At 40.5% G+C, this 15435-nt stretch overlaps 1 protein-coding gene across 3 annotated transcripts in view; it reads right to left on the bottom strand.

Moving 5' to 3' along the window:
• The window catches only part of RANBP10 (RAN binding protein 10), a 77117-nt gene that overhangs the window by 15937 nt on the left and 45745 nt on the right, over nucleotides 1-15435 (bottom strand). For all 3 annotated transcript variants that reach the window (XM_085314431.1, XM_085314429.1, XM_085314432.1), the window contains exon 5: nucleotides 8453-8475. In XM_085314431.1, coding sequence (XP_085170557.1) covers nucleotides 8453-8475 — 23 coding nt within the window. The remainder of the gene's footprint in view (nucleotides 1-8452; nucleotides 8476-15435) is intronic.

A 15435-nucleotide genomic window follows, 5' to 3' on the forward strand; every position in this document is an offset into this window, starting at 1 on the left:
ACTCCTTGATAGGAAGCCACTGTCCAAATATTTTACATCTTTGATGAAAAGAGAATGGAGAGTAGTGGAAGTAAAAGGTTAGGCCTTTGATGATCCCAAGACAGCAAGTCATCCACATGAGAAACTCCACCACTGGCAAATGAATTTCCTTTTCATTTAAGAACGAGCTTATGGATAAAATTTGAAGCTCTGAGCCCCCTGAAATATGGGGAAAAGAGAGAGGTTATTAGCATGAAAATACCTCTATAATTTTGCCAATAATTACGCTTCTAAAAAAGACAATCTAATTGAAACCAGGTGGTCAAAATCTGCAGCAGTTCATGAATTCAAGCTATTCTAAAAACAAGTACATGGATACAAATTGCAGTTTTGAGGCTTCCCTGCCTCAGGGGCCAGGGAAGCATCTTCCCTGCCCCAGATGTGGGGGAAAGGGTACTAGAAAAGGTATTAACATTGCCAGGTTCTCACTCTGGACACATATTTTAACAATGTCTTCCAAAGCCACTTACTTTTCTATAGCATACATGTTACTTTTCTGTTTGCAACTCAAGTATACTTCACTAATCCTCTGATTCACAGCATCACAGCATCTGCTGATTGCCTGTGGGACTCAAGAAGAAACTTATCTCCTGCCACTCAAGAATTTTTTGGTGTTAGGTTTTTATACTTTGCTCTGTCTGAAGTACTGAAGATTGCTATAGCTAGAAACAAGACACTAGGTAAGACACCAATGAATCCATTAAAACTGAATCTGGAAGATGGCTGGTAGGTGTCCTGCTCATGGTTGAACCCATGTCAGATTTTGGATCAGTGGAAAAGCAGACCTCTCTCTCTCCTGGTCAGAACAGCAAGGACTTCTTGGGATTAAGCTGTCCTCCCAAAGAAAGTCAGGAGGATTCTCTCCTCCTCTATAGCAAGGGACATGGGATTTCCTAAGATTATCTGGAAAAAATATTAATCATATTCTTCACCATTGCAGATACCTGAGGCAACGTAATCGATCTCTGCTTGCAATATACTTTAGTTGTTGGTTTTACTTTTTACTAATGGTGTTAAGATTATTATGAGGTGAAAATCAGCAGAATGCTAATCACATTAGCAAGAATGGAGACAGAATGTTGAGGGAAATGTTTATTCCTCTCTGCTTGGCACTTGTGTGGCTTCATCTGAAATACTGTGTCCAGTTTTGCCTCTCCTCCTTCCTCTCCCCAGCACAAGAAAGACACTCGTAAATTCGGTATGGTCCAGCAGAGGCCTGATAAGATAGTCAGAGAGCTGGAGCACATGGGATATGAGAAGAAGCTGAGGGAATTAGATTTGTTTAGATTGGAAAAGGCAAAATGAGAARTGTAACTACAGTCTTCCACTACCAAGAAAGAGGTTATAAAAAAAGAGAGATTATTCTCAGAGATGTTCAGTGAAAGAAGAGGCGGCACAGGGCACAAGTTACAATCACAGAAATTCTGATCGGATGTTAGAAAGAAATTCATTGTGGGGATGGTTAAGGACCAGAACAGGTTCTCAGAGATACTGTGGTGTCTCTGTCCCTGAAGTTTTTCAAAACTCAGCTCAAAAAGGTCCTGAGCAGCCTGCTCTAGCTTTGAAACTAACCTCTTTCAGAGCAGGTGGTTAGACTACATGATCTCCAGAGATATCTTCCAGTCTAAATTCTTGAAGGATCCTACTATTTTGTGGGTTGTGGTCTTCAGTCAGACCAACCACCTGTTTGCAAATCTCTAGCAAGAATGTGACAGATGATCTGAGAATCAAGAGCTTTGGGGGAAAAAAAAGTAATTATCTGTGGAGTAATAAGATGGCAAAGAAATAGCCATGTATTAGCCCAAACATGATCTTTCCTTATTCTCACAACAGGGATGAGCAAAGGAGTAACGGAAACTCCAGCAGTGTAGCAGTACAACTCCTTGACAATAAACATGCTACCAAGACTTAGGGAAAACATTCTTCTTATTTTGGAAAAGGTACAGCACAACTGCTAAGCAGGTCCTTCCAGCCAACTCCACTGGGATTGTATAAAGATAGTCAATACAACTTCACATCGGTTCCCTCTTCTTCCCTCTTCAGCTTTAGAGTGTGTGGCTGGTGCTGTATATTTCTTGAATCTCAAATATCAAAGAAAACACGAATCTATGAATACAGGTTGAGAAATGACATTGTAAACCAGGATGACTACATTTCTACTGACTCAGTACATCTTTTCCTTTCACATTCTCAAACCCAGGAAGCTGGTGGGTTAGAGAGATACATAAAGAAAACTTGCATGATAAATGAGAAGCCACCAGAGGGTAATGTCATATCTAAAATCAGGCTCTCTCTTCATTCAAATCTAGGTGACAATAAGGAAATATTTCTAATGAGGGATCAGATCTTTTCCACAGTCCATACTTTACACTTCTTCAGTGTTTGGTATCATGAATGCAGGAACTTCCAAAGCCATGAATCAGACCCTCAAAATATTGAGACACTGGAAGACACAACCCCAAGCCCCAAAGTACTGCCTATCTTTCAGACACTTCTCGATCTGTTCATCTTTGAGGGGGAAGATGCCTACCCTAAATTAGTCTCAACTCATCTCTGGGTTAGAATTCCATTTTGCACACATGGCATGTGTCTTCTGTTTAGCAATGTCAGCAACTACACAAACCACCACCACCACCCTGCCAGATGCAGGGAGACATCATCTTCAAGCCCACTAGCTGATGCTTCTCCTGCCAAGTTCCACAGACACACTTTCCCAGTGACTTTTGAAACACCTCTTCCCTCTGATGTTGATGGCTTGTTCCTCATATCCTCCTACTTCCTTTTGAGTTTCTTTTAACTGCCTCCTCCTTTCGTGTCCCTGCAATCCCAGTCTTCCACATTCTCCTTTTTTAGATTTCCTACTCCCCTCATATATTTGTTTCAGCAGACTGGCAGGCTGGATAAACCTGAAATGGGCTTGCATAAATGAGTGAGGTAAAGAGGTTTAAGTGTTGATTTAAATTGATAAGAGAAGAGAAAATTATCTTCATGTGATATTCACTTCTATCTGCAAGTAATTTTCATATTAACATCAGCCTACGCTAAGCCAAAATGTAATTTTTTATGTCAACATAAATAAATTCATATAAATGTAAACATTCTTCAGAGGGGATTAAAACAGAGAACAAGCTGAAACAAGTATGCTTCATTGAGTGTCAGAATTATCACAAGAAAATGTGGTTTTCAATATACAGTATCCATTTCAACCTCCTATTATTGCAAATATTGCAAAATATTGTTTTTATCACTTGCCTCTGGAAACAAAAGCTTGCAACATGCTCTTCAAGGAGACAATTTCTAGGCTGGCAACATGTTGAAGGGTCAAGTAATTCCTTCTGTAATCTCACTGATGTCAACAGAATCACTCTAGAGTTAATTCACCTTGAAAGCTGGAAAGGCAGTGGTGTTTATTGCCTAGTTTTCTTAATGATGCGTGCTACTAGTCAGCTCCAATACTGCATAGGCTGTAACTCAGAAAAAGCTTTCAAGCCTCTCTCACAGGGATTTCAGTAAATAGGTATGTAATAGAGAGAATACCAAGAAAATGCATGTTGGGCAGCTCAAATCAGAGAACCTCAAAGTCATTATACAGGTCACCCAAGTAAGACAATGGCTTCCATTCCCATTTGCAGTTAAATTTTAAACGCATTTATATTTTCCGTATGGCATTTGTTTTCTCTTCCTTACCTTGAAATCAATGAACAGTCCCTAACATATCAAGACTTCTATGATCTCTGACTACAGTCTTTATAATCAAACCCAAGTTAGACTTTTGATTTAAGGTCCTTTCTCTCAAAAAAGAGCAGTGTCCTTAACTGTCTGGAAGAATAACCAAGAAGCCAGGAATGGAGGAAGTGAGTGACACAGGAGTCCACAAGAGTGAGGGAACAAGAAAATAATTCCAGAAAAGAATATCTGAAAAGTAAGATGAGCATGAGAGAAGTAAGGGGCAGGCATCCTTAGGATGAAGCTTATAGCAGGGCAACTGAGCCACTTGGAGAGGACTATCTCAAACTCACAGAGAGGCAGTAGCCTCCTGCAATTGTTGGCATCCACAGCTAGAGGGAGAAATGATTCAGCCAAGCCTCTCTTGCCCTCTTCCTAGAGGCCAATTATCCCATGGTAGACAACTCTCTAGAACAGGAAGACCTATGGGGCATTCACCATTCTCCTTTCTGGCTCAGAAAAAGAGCATTATGGATTAGTTGCTGCTCTAAAAGCCAGAAGCAGAATTCCAGAGATACCACTTAATCACTGGAAACAACTGACAAGATCTTCCTCCTGTTCAACACTAAAACAAAATCTCTCTGGAGGACACATGCATGAACAAGCATCATACCCTGCAATGATTATCTGGTGAGATCCAGAAATAGCAGGTTATGGGGGAGGCCTTGGGCTCAGAAGGGCTTTGAACTCAACCTCAGCAGTATTGCCAGAGCTTGCTACTGTAACAGACCTTCCGCATGTTCTGTTCCAGTGCATCTTCCTCAAACATTTATCATCTAATTATAACACAGACTTAACATTGCCATGAACTGCCTACAAGGGGACATTAAATTTATACATTAGTTCACTATGCACTAAATTCTGGATCAAAAAGATTCAAGTCATGCTAAAAAGGACAGATATTTCAGCCTGCCAAATCTGTACTGCCAAGCACTACAGCAACACTATAGCTGTAAGCGACAAAACTGTAACTTACACTTAAGATGTAAGTGACAGTATGTGTGTTTTAGTTTATCTGACAGCTATTTTTGATTGACAAGAGACTAAATAGTAATGACCTGTATATCACAACATGAAGACTGCTCTCATCTCAGAAAGTGGACCAGTCTAGCTAAATGAGAAAACAAAATGGTGAAAAAAAATAGAAGGAAGATGGTAAAATAGATTAACTAAGCTGAAAGACTTGTAACTCTTAACGTAATCCATATCCAGAGTGAAAACAAAGAGCAACTAAAAGGAGGGGTATAGCACAGAAATCTCAACTTGCTACCAAATGCAAGGCTGCCAGAAGACTTTCCACTAAAAGGTTCACATTGATGAATAGATAAAATATTCTTCTACTTTAATAACCTTCATTTGGACCAAGTGAATAAAGTATTGTGAAATAACTCACAGAAAGAGAACACCGAATGCAATATTAAAAAGTGACAAGGATGTTTTCCATTGGATTTATAAGAGTCATAATGATCTGAGAGTCATAACTTCCAGAGACACTGAGAGGAGTTGCCTTGGAGCCAGAGCCCAAGATTGCTTGCCAGAAGTACCTGTTTCATCAGCTTTAACATTTGAAATACATTTTGTCCTTTCCACAACACGATAGCAGGAGTTGTTCCAGGTACAGCCTATGATATGTAAAATGAACAGTTCCACATTGCTTGAACTCTACAGCAACCCTCAAAGCAGGGGAGATCTCACTGCACACATGTATTGGTAAGTATCAGTGAATATCTCCTGAGAGAAGGCAATTTGAGTATTTAATTCCACTGTTGTTGGAGCTGGGAAAGCCTCTCTGGCAGTCTGAGCAGCGTAGGGTATGTTTCATCTGTTCTTAATGAAACCACTCTGTCAAAATGTCTCTGAGAAAAGTTGCTGTCCTTCTGTGAACCTGGTGTGCAATCAGAGCCCTGTAAGACAAGAAGCACATCTGATACACAGGGATGGCTACACTGCTAAATAAAATGTCAGGAAATGACTGCTAGGCAAATCACGCATATTGTTTTATGTCCACACTACACAGAACTTGGTTGCAGTCTTCTCTGGACCCCATATGGTGTTTCTGGCACCTTTAGATCTAATTATTTTTGGTACTTGAACTGAGCAAAACATATGCACAATAATAACATGAAGACTATTGTTGCAGCCCGCTAAAATAGTGCTTTCCTTGAGTGAAAGAATGGACCTCAGAATCCAGTTGGGGACTTCTGTGGGTCATCTAGTCTAACATCCCACTCAAACCATGGCCAAATACATCAGATTGTTCAAGGTCAGTTAGATCAGTTTCCTCTGGTATGTGTTGGATGCCCAGAGAATCGCACAGAGAATGGACCTCTGAGAATGAAAAGTCTGCCAGATACTGTTGGAGGACAGTACAGGATGGAACAAACCAAAGTTGGTGTGGTCTCATAGTCTTTTGGTAACAGCTTCTTGAGAGAACAACTCCAGAACTTTCACTTTCAAACAGCCACTTGGAGCCAGATAGTGACAGTAGTGTGGATGTTCAGAGTTCAGCACTCACAGTTGCTCCCTGGTCCTCTTTTATTTCACACTGTAGATATATCAGTAAAAATAAGCGATATCCACTCACTTCTTAAAAATATCTTAACTGCGACAGTGACAAAGAATTAGCGCGATTTAGGCTGATTACAATTACACTGATTAGTTCAGCCACGGCACTAAGGATGGATGGCAAATGTGGTACAAGCCCCTTAAAAGATTCCTGATGGAGCCAAGAAACCACAGAGAGGGCAATCTCTTTTCACATTGGATACACTGGTAGAATCTGTATTAAAATACCAAAATAGCAAGTGCATGGGAAAATGTATTTCTGAAAGGTCAGTATGGATCTTAAAGATGTAAATAACGTCTAAAAAACTTCAGTTCTTCAAAAACGACCCAATAAACATGCACCCAAGGGCAACCCACTTGATACAAGCATATCTAAATTTTCAAAATGCTTTTGCTAAGGGTGCAACCAATAGCTTTTTTAAGAAGCTAATTGGGTAGGGGATAAGAAGAAAGGATTGCCCCAGTAATTTCCTATAAACAGGAAATAATAGAAATAAAGGGTAGCAATTAATGAACAACTTTCCCAGCGGACGAAAACTACCAGGAAAACTACCACTACTTAATACCACGCAGGAAGCGGCTTGAAAGTTACTATGGACAAATTCTGTAAAAGCATCAGCACATTTTCCAATAAGAATAAAAGAGGCTCATTAGTCACCACTGGGAAAGGAACAGAACACTAAACATAAATCATCACCATGCCTATGCATAGGAAACAGCATGCCCAAATATCCAGCAATGATCACAACTCTGGTCACCTCTAATTCAGAGAGGCTACATTCAAACTAGTAGGGGACAAGAGAAGGGTATCAGAGATGATTAGAAGTTACAGAAAAGGCTTCACTTTACAAAGGTAAACTAAATAACTGGAACTCCTTCAGGACAGACACCAAGTGGGGTATGGCAGAGATATGTAAAGTCATAAATCACATTAGGAAAGTGAACAGAAGCGCTATTCCTTATTTCTCATAACATACAAACTACAGGCAACATATAAAATTTTTCACAGGAGGTGTAAAATAAAGAAAAGCAAGTATTTTTCCACACAACACAGAAATCAACCATGAAACTTGATCCCTGTGGAGGCCAAAAAGCACAAACCAGTTATGAAGATTAAGCTCCACAAAGGAAATTCATTTAGGGTTCTTAAATACAGAGACAGGTGTGCAACATGGGGGCCAAGAAGTTCAACGTGTCACTGCAAGAGAAATGAACTCAGCGGACTGCTAAACACTTAAACTGTTTTTATCTTCTTTTTCTGAATACCTGCTCCTGTTACAGACAGGATCCTTGCTCTAGGCAGACCTTTGGTCTGAAAAAGAACAACCTTTTCACCTTTCCAACCCCCCCTTCCTCCACAGCTCATTGGCTACTACTGAGAAAGCCATGCTTTTGTGAGAACCAACAGCATGTTACTGCTTGGTATAACCTCAGTTGGTTTAACTGCATGCAAGAGCAATTCAGTATAGTGCCTGGTGAATCAGAGGAATAATAACCAACCTTGAATAGATGCTGAATATATTCCTGTAGCAATTCCATGAACTGGTTACTGATCATGGCTGGAAGCTTGTCAGAAAAACATTGCAATAAGCATGCAGGTCATGGCTGGCTGACCCCAAACTTCTTTCACAGAAATACCCTTCCCTAACCACCACCCTGGAAAATGAAGAACTCCATTGCTGCAAGATTTGGATGAGAGAGGGAGAAGCAGACAATATCATCTTTGGCATTTTTGTGCTTTCTGCTGACAGGACATGAGTGGCTACTCAAGTGTCTTTGCATACGCTGAATCTCAAGTGAATGGCATATTGTATTCCCCACAGTGGAAGCTGCATTTGGAAGACAGTGACCTGTGAAGAAGGGCAAATCCATGATTTAATTCCAGGAGAACTTGCAATATATTCTTACTGGTGGTGAGGGAGGACAGGAGGCCTGTGAGCAGCCTATATACCTAGCTGTAGAATTATAAAGTTTCAGGAGAGGGAGCACTTTCATCCATACCATTCATTAATCTGTGTTACCATTTTAACAGGGCATCAGAAAAATATATCGCACCCCCAAACTTTTCCCCCTCCCTTCTATTTGCATCTTTAGTTAAAATACTGAAAATAGGTGTACTTACAGGGAGGTCTGTAAAGGCTATACCTGTGGGGGGAAAAATATTATAATTAAAAAGACAAAGGATTTTTTTTCCTACTTGGCTACATCCTTACCATGCTACAAAAAGTTAGTACATTTCACTAAATCAGCTCTGACCCTGCATTTCAACATCTCTCATGTTTAGAAGCAACTTCCCTCCCCAACCGCTCCTCTGCGAGGGCTTGCATCTGGAAAACAGATTCGTGGGAAAGCCTGAATTTCTGACATCTCTCCCAATAGTCTGAGCTTCCAAAAAGCAGCTCCCCTTTTCTTTGCTTCTCCATCTGTTACTACGAAATCAATTTTCAAGACGCACTTTGGTTTTAGAAAGAGAGCAATTGTAATGTTCCTTTGATTTGGTCTATAGCTACTTCTTCCTACCAGCCAGAGATAGGTATGAACAAACACTAAATGTTTTGCATTACTGCTGTGGAATGCCTTGCAACAGGACCAAGCTGCAGCCTGGAACACCTTCTGAGAAATAATGTGCAAAGAATAGCTTCATCCTAATTATGCTCTTGCAAATATGAGAGATTGGAAAAAGTTCATGATTCTCCCTTTTATTTCCATTTGACAAGGCAGAAAAGAGATATTACTTAAGTAGAGGCAGACACCTAAAGTTGTTAAAAGATTTGCAGCCAGAGGTACTGGAAAACACTCACAGCTGCAGACTTAACCAGGCCCCCACTGGGAGTTTGCAGAACTTCTATACAAGCCTGAGGGTACAGATTTGCAAAACTTTTCATCTGATTTAGATGTGAGCTACCACTTAAAAGGATGGTACCTTTCCTCCCTCCCCCATGGTGTGTGCCCTACAATTCACCTTATGCTGAATCCAGCCGTTGGGCAACAGTATGCTGAGATAGATCAGCCACCTTGCACCAAGGCAGCTTCAAGCAATTGTACCAGAAATAAAAGCTGCTTTCAGCAAGATATATTGCCACTGAACTAAACGGTGAGAGAACAGAGAGACCCAACAGTTAATATCAAGAAAGAATGGGTCGCTGGCTGAGGTTGGGAGGGTGTCAGATGGCTACAGCGGAATATAATCTACCTTGCTGTAAAGGCACAAAATGACAGGGATCCCCAAAGGTCAGTAAAATACACCTGCAGCCACTGAGTAACTCCTCTATCTTTGAGTCACTTTCATGGACAGCATGGAGAGTGCTGCAACCTCACCTTATCAGGTTGAGCTTAATTAATATGTTTTAGAAACCACAGACCCACACACATGCTCCTATCAACTCCTCCTGCCTCATGCAGGGGAAGGCCGATATCCACACCACTATAACTAGTTCTTATATATATCCCATCTTGCAGCTACGTCAGAATCCATTTTGTGTCACACTAAGATGCACTGCAGCTTGCAAGGAAGCAAGAGCACACCATTTTCTGTTTTTAATTTTAAGACTATTTTTGTTGAGCACTGTCCAGCCTGAAACCAAGAGTTGCAATGTAATATTACCCCATCAGCCTGAAATGCTAGTTTAAACTCATTTTTAGGAGTCAAATTAGGAAACAAATAATCACTGTTTGAAACAGAACAGATTTACGAACAAATGCTCAGAAAAAATCCTGGACTGTGACTAAATAGTCAGTAAGGGTTAACGACTGTTCAGAGCTTGTCTGTTGAAACCCTCTCTACAAACCAAACAAAAAAATTAGGATCAACATAAAAATATATGATTGAGAAAAACATTTGGTAACTGTTTCTCTCCTCCAATCACTTTGTTTCTAACTTGTTCTTCTGTACACTCTGTGTGTCCTCTTCCAAACCTGTTTTTCACAGCAATCCCCTCACCACAGGCATAAGCTTCACAATTGTTTCATTTAGTTGGACGAAAGCCTGTTTCCATCCTTAAAAACAGAATGAGGCTAATCTCAATTCTACAGTCTACTAGAGTCCTCAAGCTTGCAGCATCCTTCAGAGTTAAAGGTGGCCCAGCTTTCCCAAGAAGATTCCTGTAGCTATACATCTGGAGATGCATTAAGCACATGGGCAACCACACAGTTTTCAAGTGGACTATAAGATGGGCAGAAAATCGGAAGGACTGCCAGGATCAAAGGGCTGTGATCAGCAACACAAAGTCCAATTGGTGTCCCTCAGGGATCAATACTAAAGCCATTACTGTTTAACATGTTTATTAACAGCTTGGATGATGGCACACAGTGCATTCCCAGAAGTTCACAGATGATACCAAATTGGAGAGTGATCACTACGCAGGAAGGCAAGGCTGCTATTCAGAAACATCTTGATGGGCTGGAAAAATGATCCGGTACAAACCTCATGAAGCTCAGCAAAACCAATTGAAAAGTCCTATTGAAATATTCCGACAAAAACAGGACAAAAACAGGACAGGCTGGGGCTGAATGGACAGAAAGCAGATCTGCAGAAAAGGACATAGGGTATGTTACACATTCCTGTCCAGCTTGTGCAGTGGAACCTAGCAGTAAAACAGGCCAACAACATCCTGGGCTGTATTGGTATGTGTCGCAAGCAGGCTGAAGGAAGGGATTAGTCCAGCACAGGCCACCAAGACAGTTAGGAGGCTCAAGCCACRTGATAACATGAGGAAGGGTTGAGGGAAATGTGTTTGTTCAGTCTTAAGAACAGGAGGTGAAGGGGGGATCTTATTGCTGTCTAGAACTGCCTAATGGGAGGGTACAGGAAAAACAGAGCCAGACTTTTCTCAGAGGTGTCTGATTACAGGAGACAATAGAGACAAGCTGCAACAAGGGAATTCTTATTAGATACTAGAAAAAAAAAATCAATATGAGGGTGGTCAGACCTTAAAATAGGATCAAAGAAGCTGTGGGATCTCCACTCTTTAAGGTATTAAAAATTTGACAAATTTCTGAATAACCTAATGGAGTTGGCACTGCTTTCAGTGTGTGGTTAGATGGATGACCTTCCAAAATCCCTTCCAATCTGAATTATTCTATGACTCTTTAAAGAAACTTTCCACACTGCCCTTAAACTAAGAGATTTATATGTTTTGCTCCCTCTATGCCATAACTACAGCCAATAAATGCTTTATTCACCGTACAGATCTAGAAATCTGCTGCACAAGTATGTCTGCTTAGAAGGAGTTCATCTGGCATCTGTACCTCTACATACCTACATTCAGCAAAGTCAACAGCAGAAAGCAAATGAATCACAGCTTTAACTAGTCAGCTGAATTTGAATGGAATTGAATTCAAACTGCACTCTGTCTCTGCAATACTTCCAAAGTCTAGATTCAATTTAAAGTAACAAACTTGAGGAATTTAAAGACTTAAGAACTAGATAGCTCAAGAGCTCATGAAGCAAGAGTGAGGGTGTACAAAGTGCTCTCCTGTAAGTCCATGATGTTAATCCGATCAGCGTAATAGCGATTAAAAAAACATTAACTTTACATGAAGTTTCAGTGTTGAAAGACACCGTGATCAGGCACCGAATTCGCAGCAGGACAAACTGAATAAAGACTGCCCTTTCCCTTCTCCACACACTCCAAAGGACAGATTGTTCCAGGACAGATATGGACTTAATCTGGAAGAGGGGGATGAGCAAAGATATACATATATCCCTTATCCCACCACATTCATCTATCATCTAATCAAAGGACTTTCACCATTCCATGAATACCAAACACCTGCATGCATCCCTGTGCATAAAAGCTCGGGGATCTTCCAGTCAATCCTAGCCTCCACCCAGCAACAATCATCCATTTTCTCCACAATATGTTTCAGAATTAAATTTGTACAAGACAACATGCACCTGGGTGATTGGCTACATTTCACTTGGTATATAACAAAGTACTCCTCTGGCTTCTGTTAAGGTAACCATTGTACAGGGAACCCCAAAGCAGTGCTGATGGACTGCAATAAGCAACAGTACATTTAAAAAGATGGGCATCTTAAAGAGCAGACTGAGATATGTCAACCCATTAAATATTTGAAATATTTCTACAATTCGCTGCTGAGGAGAAGCATTGTTAAACATACACATCCCTATACACTCCTGGAAGCCTTAGCATCCAATCAAGCCACTTGGTAAAACTATTCTTACAGAGGAACTGGGCTGAAGCCAAGTTTGGTATTTTCCATTCATTTTAAATGTAGTTCATTCATAAAGTCTTATTTTAAACCTCTCAATGTTCTCGTCTTCTGTAGGCTGGGTTTAAGGACAAATTTGTTAAGCAAACCTGGAAAGGGCATCTGTCAGTCTCAGACAAATGGATTTCTTCACTTTAGCCCTAACGTTCCTGATAACTTATAAAGTAAAATTCTTATTCTGCAAACAGTTTAACTTTGCCTTTCCAAGTACCCGCACTAGAAATCAGACAGACTACATGAAGTTGTCCATGCCAGGTCTTTAGAGCCTTGCACGCTGTTTTGACAGTCCTCCTGGTTTATAGTTCAGTAGAATCTACTCTCAAAGTCTGAGAATTGAAACATTCACACACCAGTCCTTGAACATCCACTTAACAAGAAACTGGTATCAATCATATTCCCTTATTTTCTACTTCCAAGACACTCTGCCTTATGACTGAAGCCCCAACATTTCTCACATTTCTCCCTCTCTCTCTCTTAATTCACACTTACAACACATCTAGTAACATCTTGTCATCTTTTTTCTGGCCATGACTCTGCATAGAACTTGTCAAAAGTGTTTCATCAGCAGCCAGAAGAAGATATTCAAGATATTTTACAGAACAGAGGGTTAAGACTGTATAAGATGTTAAAACAGTTTCCCTATGACATCTACAAAACAATGTTCAAGACATAGCTCCAACAAGAACATCCAAAATTTGCAATGGCCAAACCATTCTAATGGTTCTTATATGGTGCTCCTGATAGATCTGATTAAATGGAAAAATACGGAGACAGTGGAAGGTCACAGTTAAGAAACAGGAAAAAACTGCAAAGAAAACAAAGAAGAGAAGAATCTGAACATCTAAACAGATGAAGAGAAGGGAAAAAAAAGGCTGAAGAGAGAATACCATCCTGTCCTACTTTTTAGGGAAAGAGTAAAGCTACAGCATTTCCCTTAAAAGCAAGGCACATTCAAATGCCCAGAGGCAGGGCACTGAAACCCTGCTTTCAAATTAATAGGCATCACAAAGGGGCTAGTAACCTCATAAATATTTTTGATACTTAGAGCAAAATTACGCAACGATGTCTTTCCCTGAGAGGATATATTTACAGCTTCAGTGGCTGAAGATGCTATGTCAGGGAACACCACAGAAAAAGCACAAAAAGAAAAGCACAAGAAAAAGCATTTGTGATAAATCTTAGGTTTACACAACACAGAAATGGGATACTCAGTTTAGCGTTTAGTATCATGAAATGGTCAAGATCTTCACAGAGATACTCCTACCAGTGCACAAAGGGTCTTGACTTCCAAATAAATCATTGCTCCTGCCTCCCTCTGGTCTTGGCTCCTTTTGGCTCCTTTGCTGAGAGATGTCTCACCCCTCCTCTCACATTTATTCTCTCCAGTGATGATGAGAAGCAGCTGTGTCAAAACCAGGCAACTGGTACCTGCGCTCAGATATTCTCTCCTCTTTATCGAATGAGAAGCACTTCTTCTCTTGAACCCTGTGCATCTCTATTAGTGGCAAAAATAGACACTCCTAGCCCTTAACAACAGCCTTTCCAGATGAAGTTTATTTTGATTTTTTAAGACAGTAAAATGTTCCAGCAGCTGTTGTGGGGATCAATATAGCAATGACTCTTAGCCTGCTACTCCCGAGTACATCACACTATCTTCTACAGACATCATCTCTCCTCTCTGAGTATAATCATGGTGCCACCACACCTGAAGGAGGAGCTGGTAAATGAATGAGCCAGTTGTGAAAGTTCAGGAGCTTCTCCCACCTATAATTTTCTCATACATATCATGTCCCATACCACTACTTCTGAAAAGTCCAAGTGGAGGATACCTAGGAGATAATGATGCCGATAATCCACAGTTGTCCTGTAAGTAGAGTATAATTTAATTCCCTTTCTTTCCTATTCCTTGCCACAGGCCTTGTTCACAGCTGAGGTGGCTGCCCTCATTCAGCATCAGATTAGAAAACACAAACTTTCCACTAAAGAGATCTATCTTTGAAAGAAAAGGAACCTTAAAAATCAAGAAAGGAAGACTAAGCAATTTCACTGTGGCAAACACCCCCAAATGTCCTGAATAAAAGAAAACGCTGAGCCGAACCTGAGGCAAAGAATCAGGAGACTATAATAATGAAAACTGATACAAAAGTCACTGAACTGTTCTCTTTGTTTGCCTACATCTGCCTAGACTGTATGGCTTTAACATGGCATACATGGCTGTAACAACAGCATGGATTAAAGTAAAGCAAGTATCAACATTCCCAGAGAATTTCAACTGGCATTCTCTCTACTCTGTAAACTCCTGGCAACTAAAAATGTGTTACATTTCAAATGAACGAATTATATGCATTAAAGAGAAAACCTGGCCTCTTCTTGGCTAGTATGCTTTCATTGTGTAGGAAAGGAAGAGCACTGTCAGGCTAAAAATTTGTGAAGCTGGAAAACCATCTACTCCAACAAAAGAAAACGACCAAAGTGAGTGGCACAACACAAACCACTATACACCTCAGAATCACGGACAGTATCTAAAAGGAGACATTTTGTGCAATCTCTTCAACTATTTCAGCACCTCAGTCACTGCTGCATGGTGAACTTGTCTCACTCCTAAGCAACAACTCCAGTTCTACTTCACCAGCTGTTGCTTTCACATCTCTGCCGGTCTTCCCAGGACAAGACAGGACTGATGAGGTCAATGCCCACAGATTATGAGTTAAACTTAAAATAATCCAGCAACTAGAAATCTGGGCAATTCACTAATACATAGACTATGAAAGCCACCTCATCACCTTTGTGATTGGTCTTGTTAGCTGATAAGCCAGAAGTTCTCATCAAGAGTCCCCTAGCATCACATCTGATCTGCCTGACAAATAATTA

The sequence above is a fragment of the Rhea americana genome, unplaced genomic scaffold, assembly GCF_003343005.1.
Source record: "Rhea americana isolate MKP2758 unplaced genomic scaffold, rheAme1 scaffold_403, whole genome shotgun sequence".
Taxonomy (NCBI): Eukaryota; Metazoa; Chordata; class Aves; order Rheiformes; family Rheidae; genus Rhea; species Rhea americana.